Here is a 13,794-nt window from a genome sequence, read left to right as displayed (position 1 = left end):
GACCATAGTGGACTGTATTGGACTGTAGTGGACTGCATTGGACCGTAGTGGACTGTAATGGACTGTAGTGAACTGTAGTGGACCGTACTAGACTGTAGTGGATCGTACTGAACTGTACAGGACAGCAGTAAACCGTATTAGACCGTAGTGGACTGTATTGGACTGTACTGGACTGTACTGGACCGTAGTGGACTGTGCTGGACTGTAGTGGATCGTACTGGATTATGGTCCACTTACCCTAACCCTGTTGAGCTGATGTGGGTTTAATGGGACCTAAAAGTTGAAAATTCAAATGGAATCATCTGGAAACTCCTGCACACGTTGGACCAGTCAGGGTCTTTTCTCTGTTTGTTCGTCTCATCCACATGTGAACAGTGTTTATGGACCTGGAAAGAACCAGAACCAGAACCAGCGGTCCAGATCTGCGGACCGGCTTCAGGATGAGTGTGTGTGTGTGTTTTCTCTGCTCTGTTGGATCAGGTTGGTGGGGGTGAGGATGTTTACCTGTGTGTATGAGTGGGCGGAGCCAAGCGGCCCGCTGCTGGAGGCGGAGCCGTAGGGGTCGCAGGGGCTCGGCAGGGGGCTGTTGCTATAGCGATAAAAGGGCGGAGGATGTCCGAAGGTCGAGTCGGTGAAAGTGAGCGTCTCCGGACACTGAGAGTCGCCCTCCACGCTGAAGAGGAAGAAGAGACGAAAACAAACACTGATGATGAAATCAAACACTGATCATTATCAATCAGTCAGATCTGATTTATAGAAGTTCTCTGATGAGCCTTTACATGTAGAAGTGGAATAAACCAGACACCAACAGAGACCACCCCTGACCCTAACCCCAACACTAGAGCCCGGCAGATTCATCGGGCTGATTATAGCTTATCACCGATTAATTTACATCCAATTTTCAGCCAATATGTAACCGAGTTATTAACTTTTTTGCTGTGGACATTCTGTCGCTCGCTGCTCCTGTGTGTGTGTGTGTGTGTGTTTTTGAGGAACAGTAAAGCCTGTCAGTTTCACTTTCACTTCTGTTCGGACAATCACACTACCCCCCCCCCCCCCACACACACACACACACACACACACACACACACAGAATCACAGACCAATATCCTCATTCCAACAAGGATGGACTGCTAACCCCCCCCCCACTCCAGACCCCCCCCCAGTCTTATGTACTGTTCACCCCCCCATGTCCGTGCTCTTCCTGTCTACCTCACAGTTTCATTCTGGGTATTAACAGTGTAGGGGAGACCGGGGACAGTTGTAACAGGGGTCAGTTGTAACTCTTGCAATTGCTCCAATCAGGAACAACGTAGGACTCACCTAATTCACTCTGCACATGCTCAGTTTAGTCCTTAGTCCACATGGGCAGTTGTAGTGCCATGAGGGAAAACATAATTTTGTGGTCAGTCATATTTTTTGCTCTAATTATTTTGTGATAAAGTTAGCATAGTATATAGATAGCATGGTTTACTTTGTAGTTGGACTCATTAAAGGTAGGTGTCATTTACATTTTAAAAAATGATTTACCAAACAATTTTTATGTCACTACTTATAAAATATAGACTCACATCTTTTTCAATAGTCTGCTCTCCCCAGCAGAAAAACTCCCACATCTAGAAGTGGTGGTTCCACAGGTCACAGACTAGTCTACCATCAGACTGTTATACAGAGGGTTAAAGTTGGGTCAGTTATATTTGTGAGATAAACAAAGATTTAATAACAATAATAATAATGATGATGATAATAATAATAATAATAATAATAATGGATTGGATTTATATAGTGCCTTTCTAGACACCCAAAGCGCTTTACATTATTAACCCATTATTCATTCGCTCTCACATTCTCCCTCTGGTGGTGGTAAACTACAGTTGTAGCCACAGCTGCCCTAGGACAGACTGACAGAAGCATGGCTGACAATTTGCACAACTGTTAATCCACCTGTCCACAATGATCTAATATAAGATTATTATATCCTGTGTAGATCAATGTTCTTATTTCATATACTGGCCAATATCAGATATCGGCCGATATAATGGATATCGGCTTTTTTCAAACCCCCAATATCAGTATCGGCATCGGCCCCTGAAAATCCCATATTGGTTGGGCTCTAGTTGTCACGGTAACGGTAGGTAGGTCTACTTCATATCAAATCTTTGATGGAAAAGGATGTTAATTTATCATGACAACAATAAACTGCAAATACATTTACAATCCTTCCTGTGAGTGGAGTTGGAGAGTGAGGATAAATATGTGAGGGAATGTGAAAAGGACGAAAGCTGCTGCTGTTGTTGTTGACGTTCAGAAAAAACACACACATTAATCAGTTCAACAGGATGGAAGCAGCGCTTTAGCGTTCGTGTAAAACCACCTTTGAGTTCTTCTGCTAAACTGAAAACACAGACTGGGCGTCACACTGAGACCGTGGACCAGCTGGAGTCCAGATGGGAGGTTTACTAAAGCACGGGGGGCTCCGTTCTCTGCACCTCATTGTTTGGACTGTTTTTTGTTTTTTTTACTGAGACAGTGAAGGGGATTCAAACGTGCAGGAGGACGTCGGACTGTGTGTGTCTGTGCTGTGGATGTAGTGTTGGCTCATGCTGTCGACTGATCCTGGGCCTCGCTATAAATAAACCCTGTGTGTCGTGTGTCGCAGGCTGCGTCGGCGCCAAAACACCACCTGCAGAACGAGGAGAGGACCGGCAGCAGTGACTGCAGGTCACACTGCCGCAGGAAACGCACACACACAGCCGCCACAACGCCAAAAACACATCTAAAACACACCAAAAAATCACTAAAATCACATCAAAAACATGTCCAAAACACACCAAAAACACACTATAAAACAAGCCAGAAACAACCTAAAAACACAGCAAAAACAGACTAAAAACAGCAAAAATACATCAAAAACACACTATAAAAAAAGCCAAAAACACACTAAAAACATATCAAAAACACACAAAAAAACACATCAAAACACCACAAAAAACACACCAAAAATACGTTCAAAACACACTAAAAACATGTCAAAAATACACTAAAAACATACCAAAAATCACATCAAAAATGTGTCAAACACGTAAAAAAAAAAAAAAAAAAAAAAAAAAAAAAACATCAAAAACATGTCAAGACCAAGACCTGGACCTGGACCAGGACCAGGACTAAGTCCAGGTCCAGGTGCAGGTCTTGGTCCAGGTCTAGGTCCAGGTCTTGGTCCTGGTCCAGGTCCAGGTCTTGGTCCAGGCCCAGGTCCAGGTCTTGGTCCTGGTCTTGATTCAGGTCTTGGTCCTGGTGTTGGTCTTGGTCCTGGTCCTGGTCTTGGTCCTGGTCTTGGTCCTGGTCCAGGTCTTGGTCCTGGTGTTGGTCCAGGTCCATGTCTTGGTCCTGGTCTTGGTCCTGGTCTTGGTCTTGGTCCTGGTCTTGGTCCTGGTGTTGGTCTTGGTCTTGGTCCTGGTCCTGGTCCTGGTGTTGGTCCTGGTGTTGGTCCTGGTCCTGGTCTTGGTCCTGGTGTTGGTCCTGGTCCTGGTCTTGGTCCTGGTGTTGGTCTTGGTCCTGGTCCTGGTCTTGGTCCTGGTCCTGGTCTTGGTCCTGGTGTTGGTCTTGGTCCTGGTCTCCCTCAGTATCACACCTGAATCGGCCTGTGCTGGTCTGAACACAGACGGTGGTTTCTAGGCAACAGCCTGTTCTGTCCTCTGGGATGAAAACAACACCATGAGCTGAGTCGACTCCTTCAGAAACGCCCCCTGAACAGCTGAGCGAGCGCCTGACTCAGCCTCCCCTCCCCCACAGAACCCACGGAACCGACGGAACGAAGCATAACCCACCACCACCGCCACGGGGCTCCCACTGAGCTGGAGCTGACAACCACTCCTACAGGAACCCAAAAGGAACCCTAAGGAACCAAAAAGGAACCAAAAAGGAACCCTAAGGAATGTACTGAGATCAGAGCGACTTCAACTGAAGGAAACCACCAGTTAAACAGCAGAACATACTAACAGCAGAACACGCTAACAGCAGAACACGCTAACAGCAGAAGAACAGTAGAATACGTTAAAGGTTAGTGTGTCACTTACAGCCAATGGCTCCTCCCATATGTTCTGACCCCGCCCATAATTCACCTCATATTGACCCTTTGCACATTATGTCACGCTCTGTTCGCGCCGCAAATGAGCGCCATGACAGACAGCAGAAGTGCCGCACTGCACACTGGACCATAAACCGGCTAATATTGAATTTGATCTGAAGGTTCTGGTTTTTGTTTGTTTTTTAACCTGCTTTCCACGTCCAGTGGTCGCACAGAACAGTTCCATCCATGGTTTCAGCTGGTTCCAGACAGAGCCTGAGTCTGATGGACCTGGGTTCCAGACGGAGCCTGGGTCTGATGGACCTGGGTTCCAGACAGAGCCTGGATCTGATGGACCTGATATTACAGATAGAACAGGCTCTGTTTGGGTCCATAGCATTAGCATTAGCTCCACCTAATGCTAGCTAGGTGGTAGACTGGGTTAACTCCTATGATCCACTGTGTTCCAGGGTCTGTCATCAGTCCCTTCAGTATTAGCTCTGTTCTAGTGTCTGCCTTTGGACCAGCTACACAATGTTCTATGAAATACTGTTCTTGTCCTGATGCTGTTCCATCTGTTCTAGTGGTGGAACTGTTCATATGACTGTGTGTAGATCGTACAAAGGCAGACACTTCAACAGCAGAGCTAATACTGTGGGATACTGACGACACACTAACATTATTACACAGTGTCAGTTCATTACAGCTGCTTTTGGTTCCAGTCTGTTTGAGTTTGGATGGCATGATGAGGAAACATGTTCAAAACATACACAGCTAGCTAGCTAACGTTAGCTGTATCTGACCTTTACCATTATGAGATCCATTCCTCTGCCGTGAGCGCAGTACAGCGACTGGGGAATCGAACCTGAGACTAAGAACTGGGATCATCCAGACTTTAGTGAGGGGGGGGCTTATTTCATTAAAAATGTTCAGATTCAACTTTAGCCCAGACTTTCTAATGCTCCCATGTCTTGGGAATACAAAAATGTGAAAAAATTCTAATCAAGCCCAATGCCCCCCCCCCCCCCACACACACACACACACACCTGAAAATTACTTATTCAATCCTGAAAACATGGGGTTCGTGTCAACTTTAAACCTTCTACACTTTTGATACAGTCCAGTGTGTCAGTCTGCTCCTGCTGGGCCTTCAGTGTGGTTCTGTCAGACAGCTCATGTCTGCAGAGTGCTGTGCACTACAAAAGGTGGAGAGTCAAGGTCCAGTTAGAGGTCAAAGGTCACCCAAATGGTCCAAATGCATATTTGATGGAACTCAGCTGTTCATGTGGGTTCTTCCAAATGTTGGGCTCAGGTTCTGTCCTCAGAACACATCTACTGACCACAAACAGCTGACATTCAGTCAGACCCATTCAACACAACTGTTTCCTGTGTATTCTGCACAGACATGAAAACAGAACAGACGCAGTTTGACAGCACTGACAGTTACATGAACCTGTCCTGTGGGGGCAGAGGGTAGACCTGGAGCCACACACACAAGGACCTGGGTTCAGTTCAACACCAGGACATGGGGGTGGGGCCTTTCTGTGTGCAGTTTCCATGTTCTCCTGTGTTTGTGTGGGTTCTCTCTGGTCCTCTGGCTCCTCCCACCATCCAAACACATGCTCTGATAGGTTCATGGGTTCATCTAAATCCCCCATAGGTGTGAATGTGACAGTGTGTTTGTCTGTATATGTTCAGTCTGTGATGAACTGGTCACATGTCCAGGGTGAACCCCACCTTCGCCCATTAGTAGCTGGGATAGGCTCCGCCCCCGTGACCCTAGTGAGAATAAATGTTTGAATCTGTAGTCTGTACTGTGTCTGTAAAGGTTCAAAGGCCTTGGGGGGTCCCACCAGGAAACCAGAGGGAACAGAACTGAGGACAGATTTGATCAAATGTCAGAATGGTATGAATTTTTGAAAAAACTAGTCATTTTGGTGACCTTTAACCTCCACCATGACCTTTGACCTCCACCATGACCTTTGACATCAGACTGTTCCTAGTCCACAGTACTGTGTCCATACAGTCTGGCACTGACAGGACCATGAACTGTCCCATCATGAACAGATTTAGACACTGAACTGGACAAAAGAGTGGAGGAGCTGAAAGAGCAGATTTACAGAGGGAGAAAGGTCATTTTCAGGGTGGGGGGGGGGGTTTGGATGAAAATTTCAAAAAAATTCCACAGGAGTGCTTAGAACATCTTCTTGCATCAGAAAATCAGGACTAATGTGGTATTTGATATTAAGCCCCCCCTACTTTTAGATCACACCTGTGTATGGGGACACTCCATTTAGAACAGAATGGGGCAGATGGTGTGCTTTAAACTCCGGTAGACTGGAGGATTTTGGTAAGATCCATAAACACATCAGGAGGGAGAAGGTATGGGTCAGTAGCTAGCCCTGCTATCGCTAGCTTCTCCAAATAGCGTTCTTTCTGCCGTCCTGTAAGGTGAGTCACTTCGCAGGACAACTCCAAAACTATTTTCAGTGCTGTAGCCATAATCCGTCGCTCATTCATTTGTTGCACCCCTAGTCACAAGATAACTGTGACGTCGGTGCAAAGGGTCAATAGAGGTCCAGTGTGGTGCATTATGGGTTGACTTGAAGAGTGGCAGGTACTATTTTCACGTCTATAACAAACACAATGTTCCTTCATCCGTTGTGCGAAACTTCATCTGCTGAATTCAGTCTGAATGTGAGTCAATTATGAATCTGTTCATTTCTCTGATTTATTTTGTATTTTACTGAAAACGGCTCATTTCCTTAAACAGGATTTGACTGATCGGACTCGAAACACATGAAATGTGAACTATTTTAAATCTTGTGAGTGGGGCCAAATGATGCCTCACACCAGAGCTACATTTTGCATAACCCCGCCCTTAAACACTACAATGACAGAGTACTAAATCACCATAGCAACAATGGCCCACCCACTGGTCATTGTAGCTGTTGAAGAAAAACATGTTGACTGACATAATGTGAATAATTATTCACAATAAATGACATGATGACAGAATTCCAAGGTTATAATGCATCATAAACCAGGGACAGGTCTGGTCTGGTCTGGTTCAGATGGTCTAAAGCAGGGGTGTCAAACTTATTTTAGTTCAGGGGCCACATTCAGCTCAATTTGATCTCAAGTGGGCCGGACCAGTAAAATAATAACAGTAAAAACAAGTAAAATTCTATTATGATCAGGTTTACGTCTAGAAAGTTTCCTTCAATATCTGAATAACATGAACAACTTGAATTGTCTTAAGAAAAACAAGTGCAATTTTAACAATATTCTGCCTCAGTTTCAGTTTATCATTTACACATGTGCATTACAATCGCACAAAACATTTAGTAACAAGCAGAACATTGGTAAAATTGCATTTACTTTTCTTAACACATTTCCATTTGTTCATATTTGTTCAGGTTATTCACATTTTTTGTAAATGTATAGTTTGGTGATGTAAACATTTTCATGTAATTTTACCTTTTTTACACCAAAAAACAAAGAGAAAATTTGGGGTTGTCATTATTTATAGGTTATTATGATAATATTTTACTGGTTCTGACCCACTGGAAATCTAATTGGACTGTATGTGTCTGTGTGTGGAACCTGAATTAAAATGATTTTGACACCATTGATTAGGGCTGCTCGATTATAGGAAAAAAAAAATAATCATGATTATTTTAGCAATAATTGAAATCACGATTATTAAAAACGATTATTTGTTAACCTTAAAGTTGTTTATTTTTTTCTAGCAAAACAATGTAAAATATACTCTTTAAACATAAATAAAGCTTTTAACCACTAAAACAAAGTATGTTCACTTTTGTACGAAACAAAAAAATCTTTGAATGCAATAAGTGTACTGTAAATTCAAGTATGTTTCCTTTTGTAAATAAATAGTGCACTGTAATTAAACTGCTATAGACCTGCCATAGAACTGGAGCAATAATAAAAAAAAAAAAAAAAACTCACGTAAAGTGCAAATTATAAATTCCAGTATGTTCAATGTAGTATGAAACAGTAAATTCAGTGGCGTGCCGTGAGGTTTCAGTTCAGGCCTTCTGTATACATCAGCCATCTCGAATACGCACGCTAGGGTTATACAGGTTAGGGTTAGGTTAATACGGGAGTTGCAGCGTAAAGAGATTCGGAGACTGAAGATTGCATTGCGGGCGAAGTTGTAAACGGAGTTGTTTTTATGTGTTTTAGTTTTTCATAAGATTATGATAAAGGTGGCGGTGGTTAAACTTTAAATGGTTAAAAAGGTTTGTTGTGTTACCGGTCAGTGCGGACACAACTACGAAACACTTTGTGCACGTGCTGTGTTTTTGCTCTTCGTCTTCTTCATCAAACCCAAAGTGAATCCATACAATTGAATTTGACTTGCCTTTTTTGTTTACCAAGCACTTCTGCTGTGATTCTCCTGCCGTTTTTCCAGGTCGCTAGGTACAACTGTCCTCTTGGGGTGGACCTGCCGGCTAGCTGGCAGCAGTAGCTTAGAGGGGGGGCGGGGCAGAGCAGCTCATGGGAGCTTGCGTGCGCGTGAATTAAACAACTCAAAATTAATAATCGTTTTTTCTCGATTACATAATTTTTGTAATCGTTGCGTGTAATAATCGAAATCGTAATCGAATTTCGATTAATTGCACAACCCTACCATTGATTGTTAATATGTTGTTAATAATTTTTGCAATTTTTCACAAATTCATCCCCCGGGCCGGATTGGACCCTTTGGCGGGCCGGTTTTGGCCCCCGGGCCGCATGTTTGACACCTGTGGTCTAAAGGATCCAGACCATGTTTTACATCCTCTCCAGATGTGTTTTGTTCACGTAAGTGTTAACCCTGTTTATATGATAAACATCAGTAAAACTGAAGAGCTGCAGTTGTTTCCTTTCAATATTGTGTGAAATCCACGTTTTCAGATTCAACAGTGTCTGTTTGTTGTGTTTAACAGTTCAGAGGATGAACCCTAACCCTAACCCTAACCCTGAGGCTCAGATAACCCTAACCCACTGATGAGGCTCAGGAACCTGTGAAACCTGACAGCGAACCTGAACATGCTTCGACCATCTGACCTCCCTCTGGGCCTCTGGTGTACTGTTATCAGGTTTAGTTTAGTTTAGTTTGGTTAGGTTTGGTTTTTGCAGCGGTGCTAAGAATTCAGCAGTGATGAATGTATACAGGGGAACCCCTGCACATGGGTTTCGCTTGTGTTTGTGTTCTTCACATAGACTACATGTGTTTGTTGGGTACACCTCCGTATTGTATCGAAGGCCTTGAACCCAAACAGTTCAGTACAAACAAATGCACTGTTACAGCCCTGAGAATAACCCTGACCCTGGTCCAGGATCTGCTGCACATCCACACCAGCCACACTAGACTAAGGTCCATATGAAGGGTTTAGATCCAGGACCTGATGGGGGTCCAGTAACAGACCGACAACAGCCAGGAAAACCAGTAACAGACCGACAACAGCCAGGAAAACCAGTAACAGACCGAAAACAGCCAGGAAAACCAGTAACAGACCGACAACAGCTGATGAAACCAGTAACAGACCGACAACAGCCAGTAAAACCAGTAACAGACCGACAACAGCTGATAAAACCAGTAACAGACCGACAACAGCTGATGAAACCAGTAACAGAACCGACAAACAGCCAGTAAAACCAGTACAGACCGACAACAGCTGATAAAACCAGTAACAGACCGAGCAACAGCTGATGAACCAGTAAAACAGACCGACAACAGCCAGTAAAACGCAGTAACCGACCGACAACAAGCTTGATAAAACCAGTAACAGACGACAACAGCTGATAAAAACCAGTAACAGACCGACAACAGCTCTGATGAAAACCAGTAACAGACCGACAACAGCCAGGAAACCAGTAACAAGACCGAAAACAGCCAGGAAAACCAGTAAACAGAACCGACAAGACAGCCAGGAAAACCAGTAACAGACCCGAAAATCAGCCAGGAAACCAGTAACAGACCGACAACAGCCAGGACAAACCAGTAAACACCGAAAACAGACCGAAAACAGCCAGGAAAACCAGTAACAGACCGACAACAGCTGATAAAACCAGTAACAGACCGACAACAGCTGATAAAACCAGTAACAGACCGACAACAGCCAGGACAACCAGTAACAGACCGACAACAGCCAGGACAACCAGTAACAGACCGACAACAGCCAGGAAAACCAGTAACAGACCGACAACAGCCAGTAAAACCAGTAACAGACCGAAAACAGCCAGGAAAACCAGTAACAGACCGAAAACAGCCAGGAAAACCAGTAACAGACCGAAAACAGCCAGGAAAACCAGTAACAGACCGACAACAGCCAGGAAAACCACTAACAGACCGAAAACAGCTGATAAAACCAGTAACAGACCGACAACAGCTGATAAAACCAGTAACAGACCGACAACAGCTGATGAAACCAGTAACAGACCGACAACAGCTGATAAAACCAGTAACAGACCGAAAACAGCCAGGAAAACCAGTAACAGACCGACAACAGCTGATAAAACCAGTAACAGACCGACAACAGCTGATAAAACCAGTAACAGACCGACAACAGCTGATAAAACCAGTAACAGACCGACAACAGCCAGTAAAACCAGTAACAGACCGACAACAGCTGATAAAACCAGTAACAGACCGACAACAGCTGATAAAACCAGTAACAGACCGACAACAGCTGATAAAACCAGTAACAGACCGAAAACAGCCAGGAAAACCAGTAACAGACCGACAACAGCTGATAAAACCAGTAACAGACCGACAACAGCTGATAAAACCAGTAACAGACCGACAACAGCTGATAAAACCAGTAACAGACCGACAACAGCCAGTAAAACCAGTAACAGACCGACAACAGCTGATAAAACCAGTAACAGACCGACAACAGCCAGTAAAACCAGTAACAGACCGACAACAGCTGATGAAACCAGTAACAGACCGACAACAGCCAGTAAAACCAGTAACAGACCGACAACAGCTGATAAAACCAGTAACAGACCGACAACAGCTGATAAAACCAGTAACAGGCCGACAACAGCCAGTAAAACAGACGGACCGGACCCGGTCTTTTCGGTGACACCGACTGTTCGCCCTCATGTCATCTGTACAAACATCAGCTGTTCCAGAAAACGCTGAGGAGCACGAGACGCGGCAGTGCGGCACCGCATGCGGAAATCCCGCATATGCGGATATCCCGCATGTAGTGGCCGCAGCTGCGTGCTCCGGTGGGTCGGCTCTTGTCTTACCAGTACAGCAGCTTGTTGTGCAGGATCGCGGGCGTTTTATCCGACGCGCAGTTGATGCACCACATTGTTACCGCCGCAGATGGACGACGCTGCTGCCGCCAGTAACGACAACCGGAGACAGAGCGCGAGACGGAACCGAAGGAGACAGGTGAGAGAGGGAGACAGGTGAGAGAGGGAGAGGATGGAGATATGGAGACACCAGCCAGAGCTGCCTCAGCCGCTCTCTCTCTCTCTCTCTCTGTTGTGACTGTAAGCCCCCCCCCCCTTCTCTCTCTCTCTCTCTCTCTCTCTCTCTCTCTCTCTCCGTTCCGATTCTAACACCGCCCCCCCCCCCCACCTCCGTCCTCCTCCTCCTCCACTTGAATCATAACTCTGATATTGAATTGGGGGGGGGGGGGCTTATTTCAGGAAAATGTTCAGATTCAACTTTAGTCCAGATTTTCTAATGCTCCCATGTCTTGGGAATACAAAAGTGTGAAAAAAAATTCTAATCAAGCAATCAATCACCTGAAAATGACTTTTTCAATCCTGAAAACATGGGGTTCGTGTCAACTTTAAACCTTCTGCACTTTTGATACAGTCCAGTGTGTCAGTCTGCTCCTGCTGGGCCTTCAGTGTGGTTCTGTCAGACAGCTCATGTCTGCAGAGTGCTGTGCACTACAAAAGGTGGAGAGTCAAGGTCCAGTTAGAGGTCAAAGGTCACCCAAATGGTCCAAATGCATATTTGATGGAACTCAGCTGTTCATGTGGGTTCTTCCAAATGTTGGGCTCAGGTTCTGTCCTCAGAACACATCTACTGACCACAAACAACTGACATTCAGTCAGACCCATTCAACACAACTGTTTCCTGTGTATTCTGCACAGACATGAAAACAGAACAGACGCAGTTTGACAGCACTGACAGTTACATGAACCTGTCCTGTGGGGGCAGAGGGTAGACCTGGAGCCACACACACAAGGACCTGGGTTCAGTTCAACACCAGGACATGGGGGTGGGGCCTGTAGGCCATGGGGGTGGGGCCTTTCTGTGTGCAGTTTCCATGTTCTCCTGTGTTTGTGTGGGTTCTCTCTGGTCCTCTGGCTCCTCCCACCATCCAAACACATGCTCTGATAGGTTCATGGGTTCATCTAAATCCCCCATAGGTGTGAATGTGACAGTGTGTTTGTCTGTATATGTTCAGTCTGTGATGAACTGGTCACATGTCCAGGGTGAACCCCACCTTCGCCCATAAGTAGCTGGGATAGGCTCCGCCCCCGTGACCCTAGTGAGAATAAAGCGGGTTCAGAAAATGAATGAATGAAGTGTTAGTGTTTCCTCCACACTAATGTTCTGTCCATGTTTGAGTCTGTAGTCTGTACTGTGTCTGTAAAGGGCCGGGGGGGGGGGGGGCACCAGGAAACCAGAGGGAACAGAACTGAGGACAGATTTGATCAAATGTCAGAATGGTATGAATTTTTGAAAAAACTAGTCATTTTGGTGACCTTTAACCTCCACCATGACCTTTGACCTCCACCATGACCTTTGACATCAGACTGTTCCTAGTCCACAGTACTGTGTCCATACAGTCTGGCACTGACAGGACCATGAACTGTCCCATCATGAACAGATTTAGACACTGAACTGGACAAAAGAGTGGAGGAGCTGAAAGAGCAGATTTACAGAGGGAGAAAGGTCATTTTCAGGGTGGGGGGGGGTTTGGATGAAAATTTCAAAAAAATTCCACAGGAGTGCTTAGAACATCTTGTTGCATTGGAAAATCAGGACTAATGTGGTATTTGATATTAAGCCCCCCCCCCAGTTGAATAAACCTGAATCATAACTCTGATATTGAATACAGCTGAAGTCTGGCTCTGTCTTATTGCCATCCTCATTTCTGCACAAAAAACTCATTTTAAGTTGTCATGGAAACACATGTTACTGGTATTGTTTCAGCTGATTTTTAAGCCAGGTTTGTCTGTCCAGTAGAAGCTCCCAGGGTCTGGGTCAGGGTCTGGGTCTGGGTCTGGGTCAGGGTCTGGGTCAGGGTCTGGGTCTGGGTCTGGGTCAGGGTCTGGGTCAGGGTCTGGGTCTGGGTCTGGGTCTGGGTCAGGGTCTGGGTCGGGTCTGGGTCAGGGTCTGGTAGGGTCTGGGTCAGGGTCTGGGTCAGGGTCTGGGTCGGGGTCAGGGTCTGGGTCTGGGTCAGGGTCTGGGTCAGGGTCTGGGTCAGGTCTCTTCTGCAGTAACCCAGTCCCAGTGTGTAGAGCATCAGCTGATCATTGATCCTGGATCATCCCTCTGTTCTTCCTCTCTCCTCCTCTTCATCCACCCCTCAGTTTCAGGACAGTTACCGTGGGCAACTGTGTGTGAAACATAAAAGAGCTTCCCTTCTGTTCCCGTGGCAACGGGGGTGGGGAAATTCTGTGTTCAGTGACAAACCAGTGAGAGGAGCCTCCTCCACCGTTCCCTCCATCCTCCACCG

The 13,794-nt window shown here is 45.6% G+C and overlaps 1 protein-coding gene across 1 annotated transcript in view; it reads right to left on the bottom strand.

Annotated features, from left to right (window-relative positions):
- LOC115422239 (IQ motif and SEC7 domain-containing protein 2-like) overlaps positions 1–13,794 on the bottom strand; it is a 64,777-nt gene that overhangs the window by 13,708 nt on the left and 37,275 nt on the right. The window contains 1 exon segment of the mRNA XM_030138445.1: positions 505–673. Coding sequence (XP_029994305.1) covers positions 505–673 — 169 coding nt within the window.

Source organism: Sphaeramia orbicularis, chromosome 7, assembly GCF_902148855.1.
Source record: "Sphaeramia orbicularis chromosome 7, fSphaOr1.1, whole genome shotgun sequence".
Classification (NCBI taxonomy): Eukaryota; Metazoa; Chordata; class Actinopteri; order Kurtiformes; family Apogonidae; genus Sphaeramia; species Sphaeramia orbicularis.
This window is presented reverse-complemented; position numbering and strand designations above follow the sequence as displayed.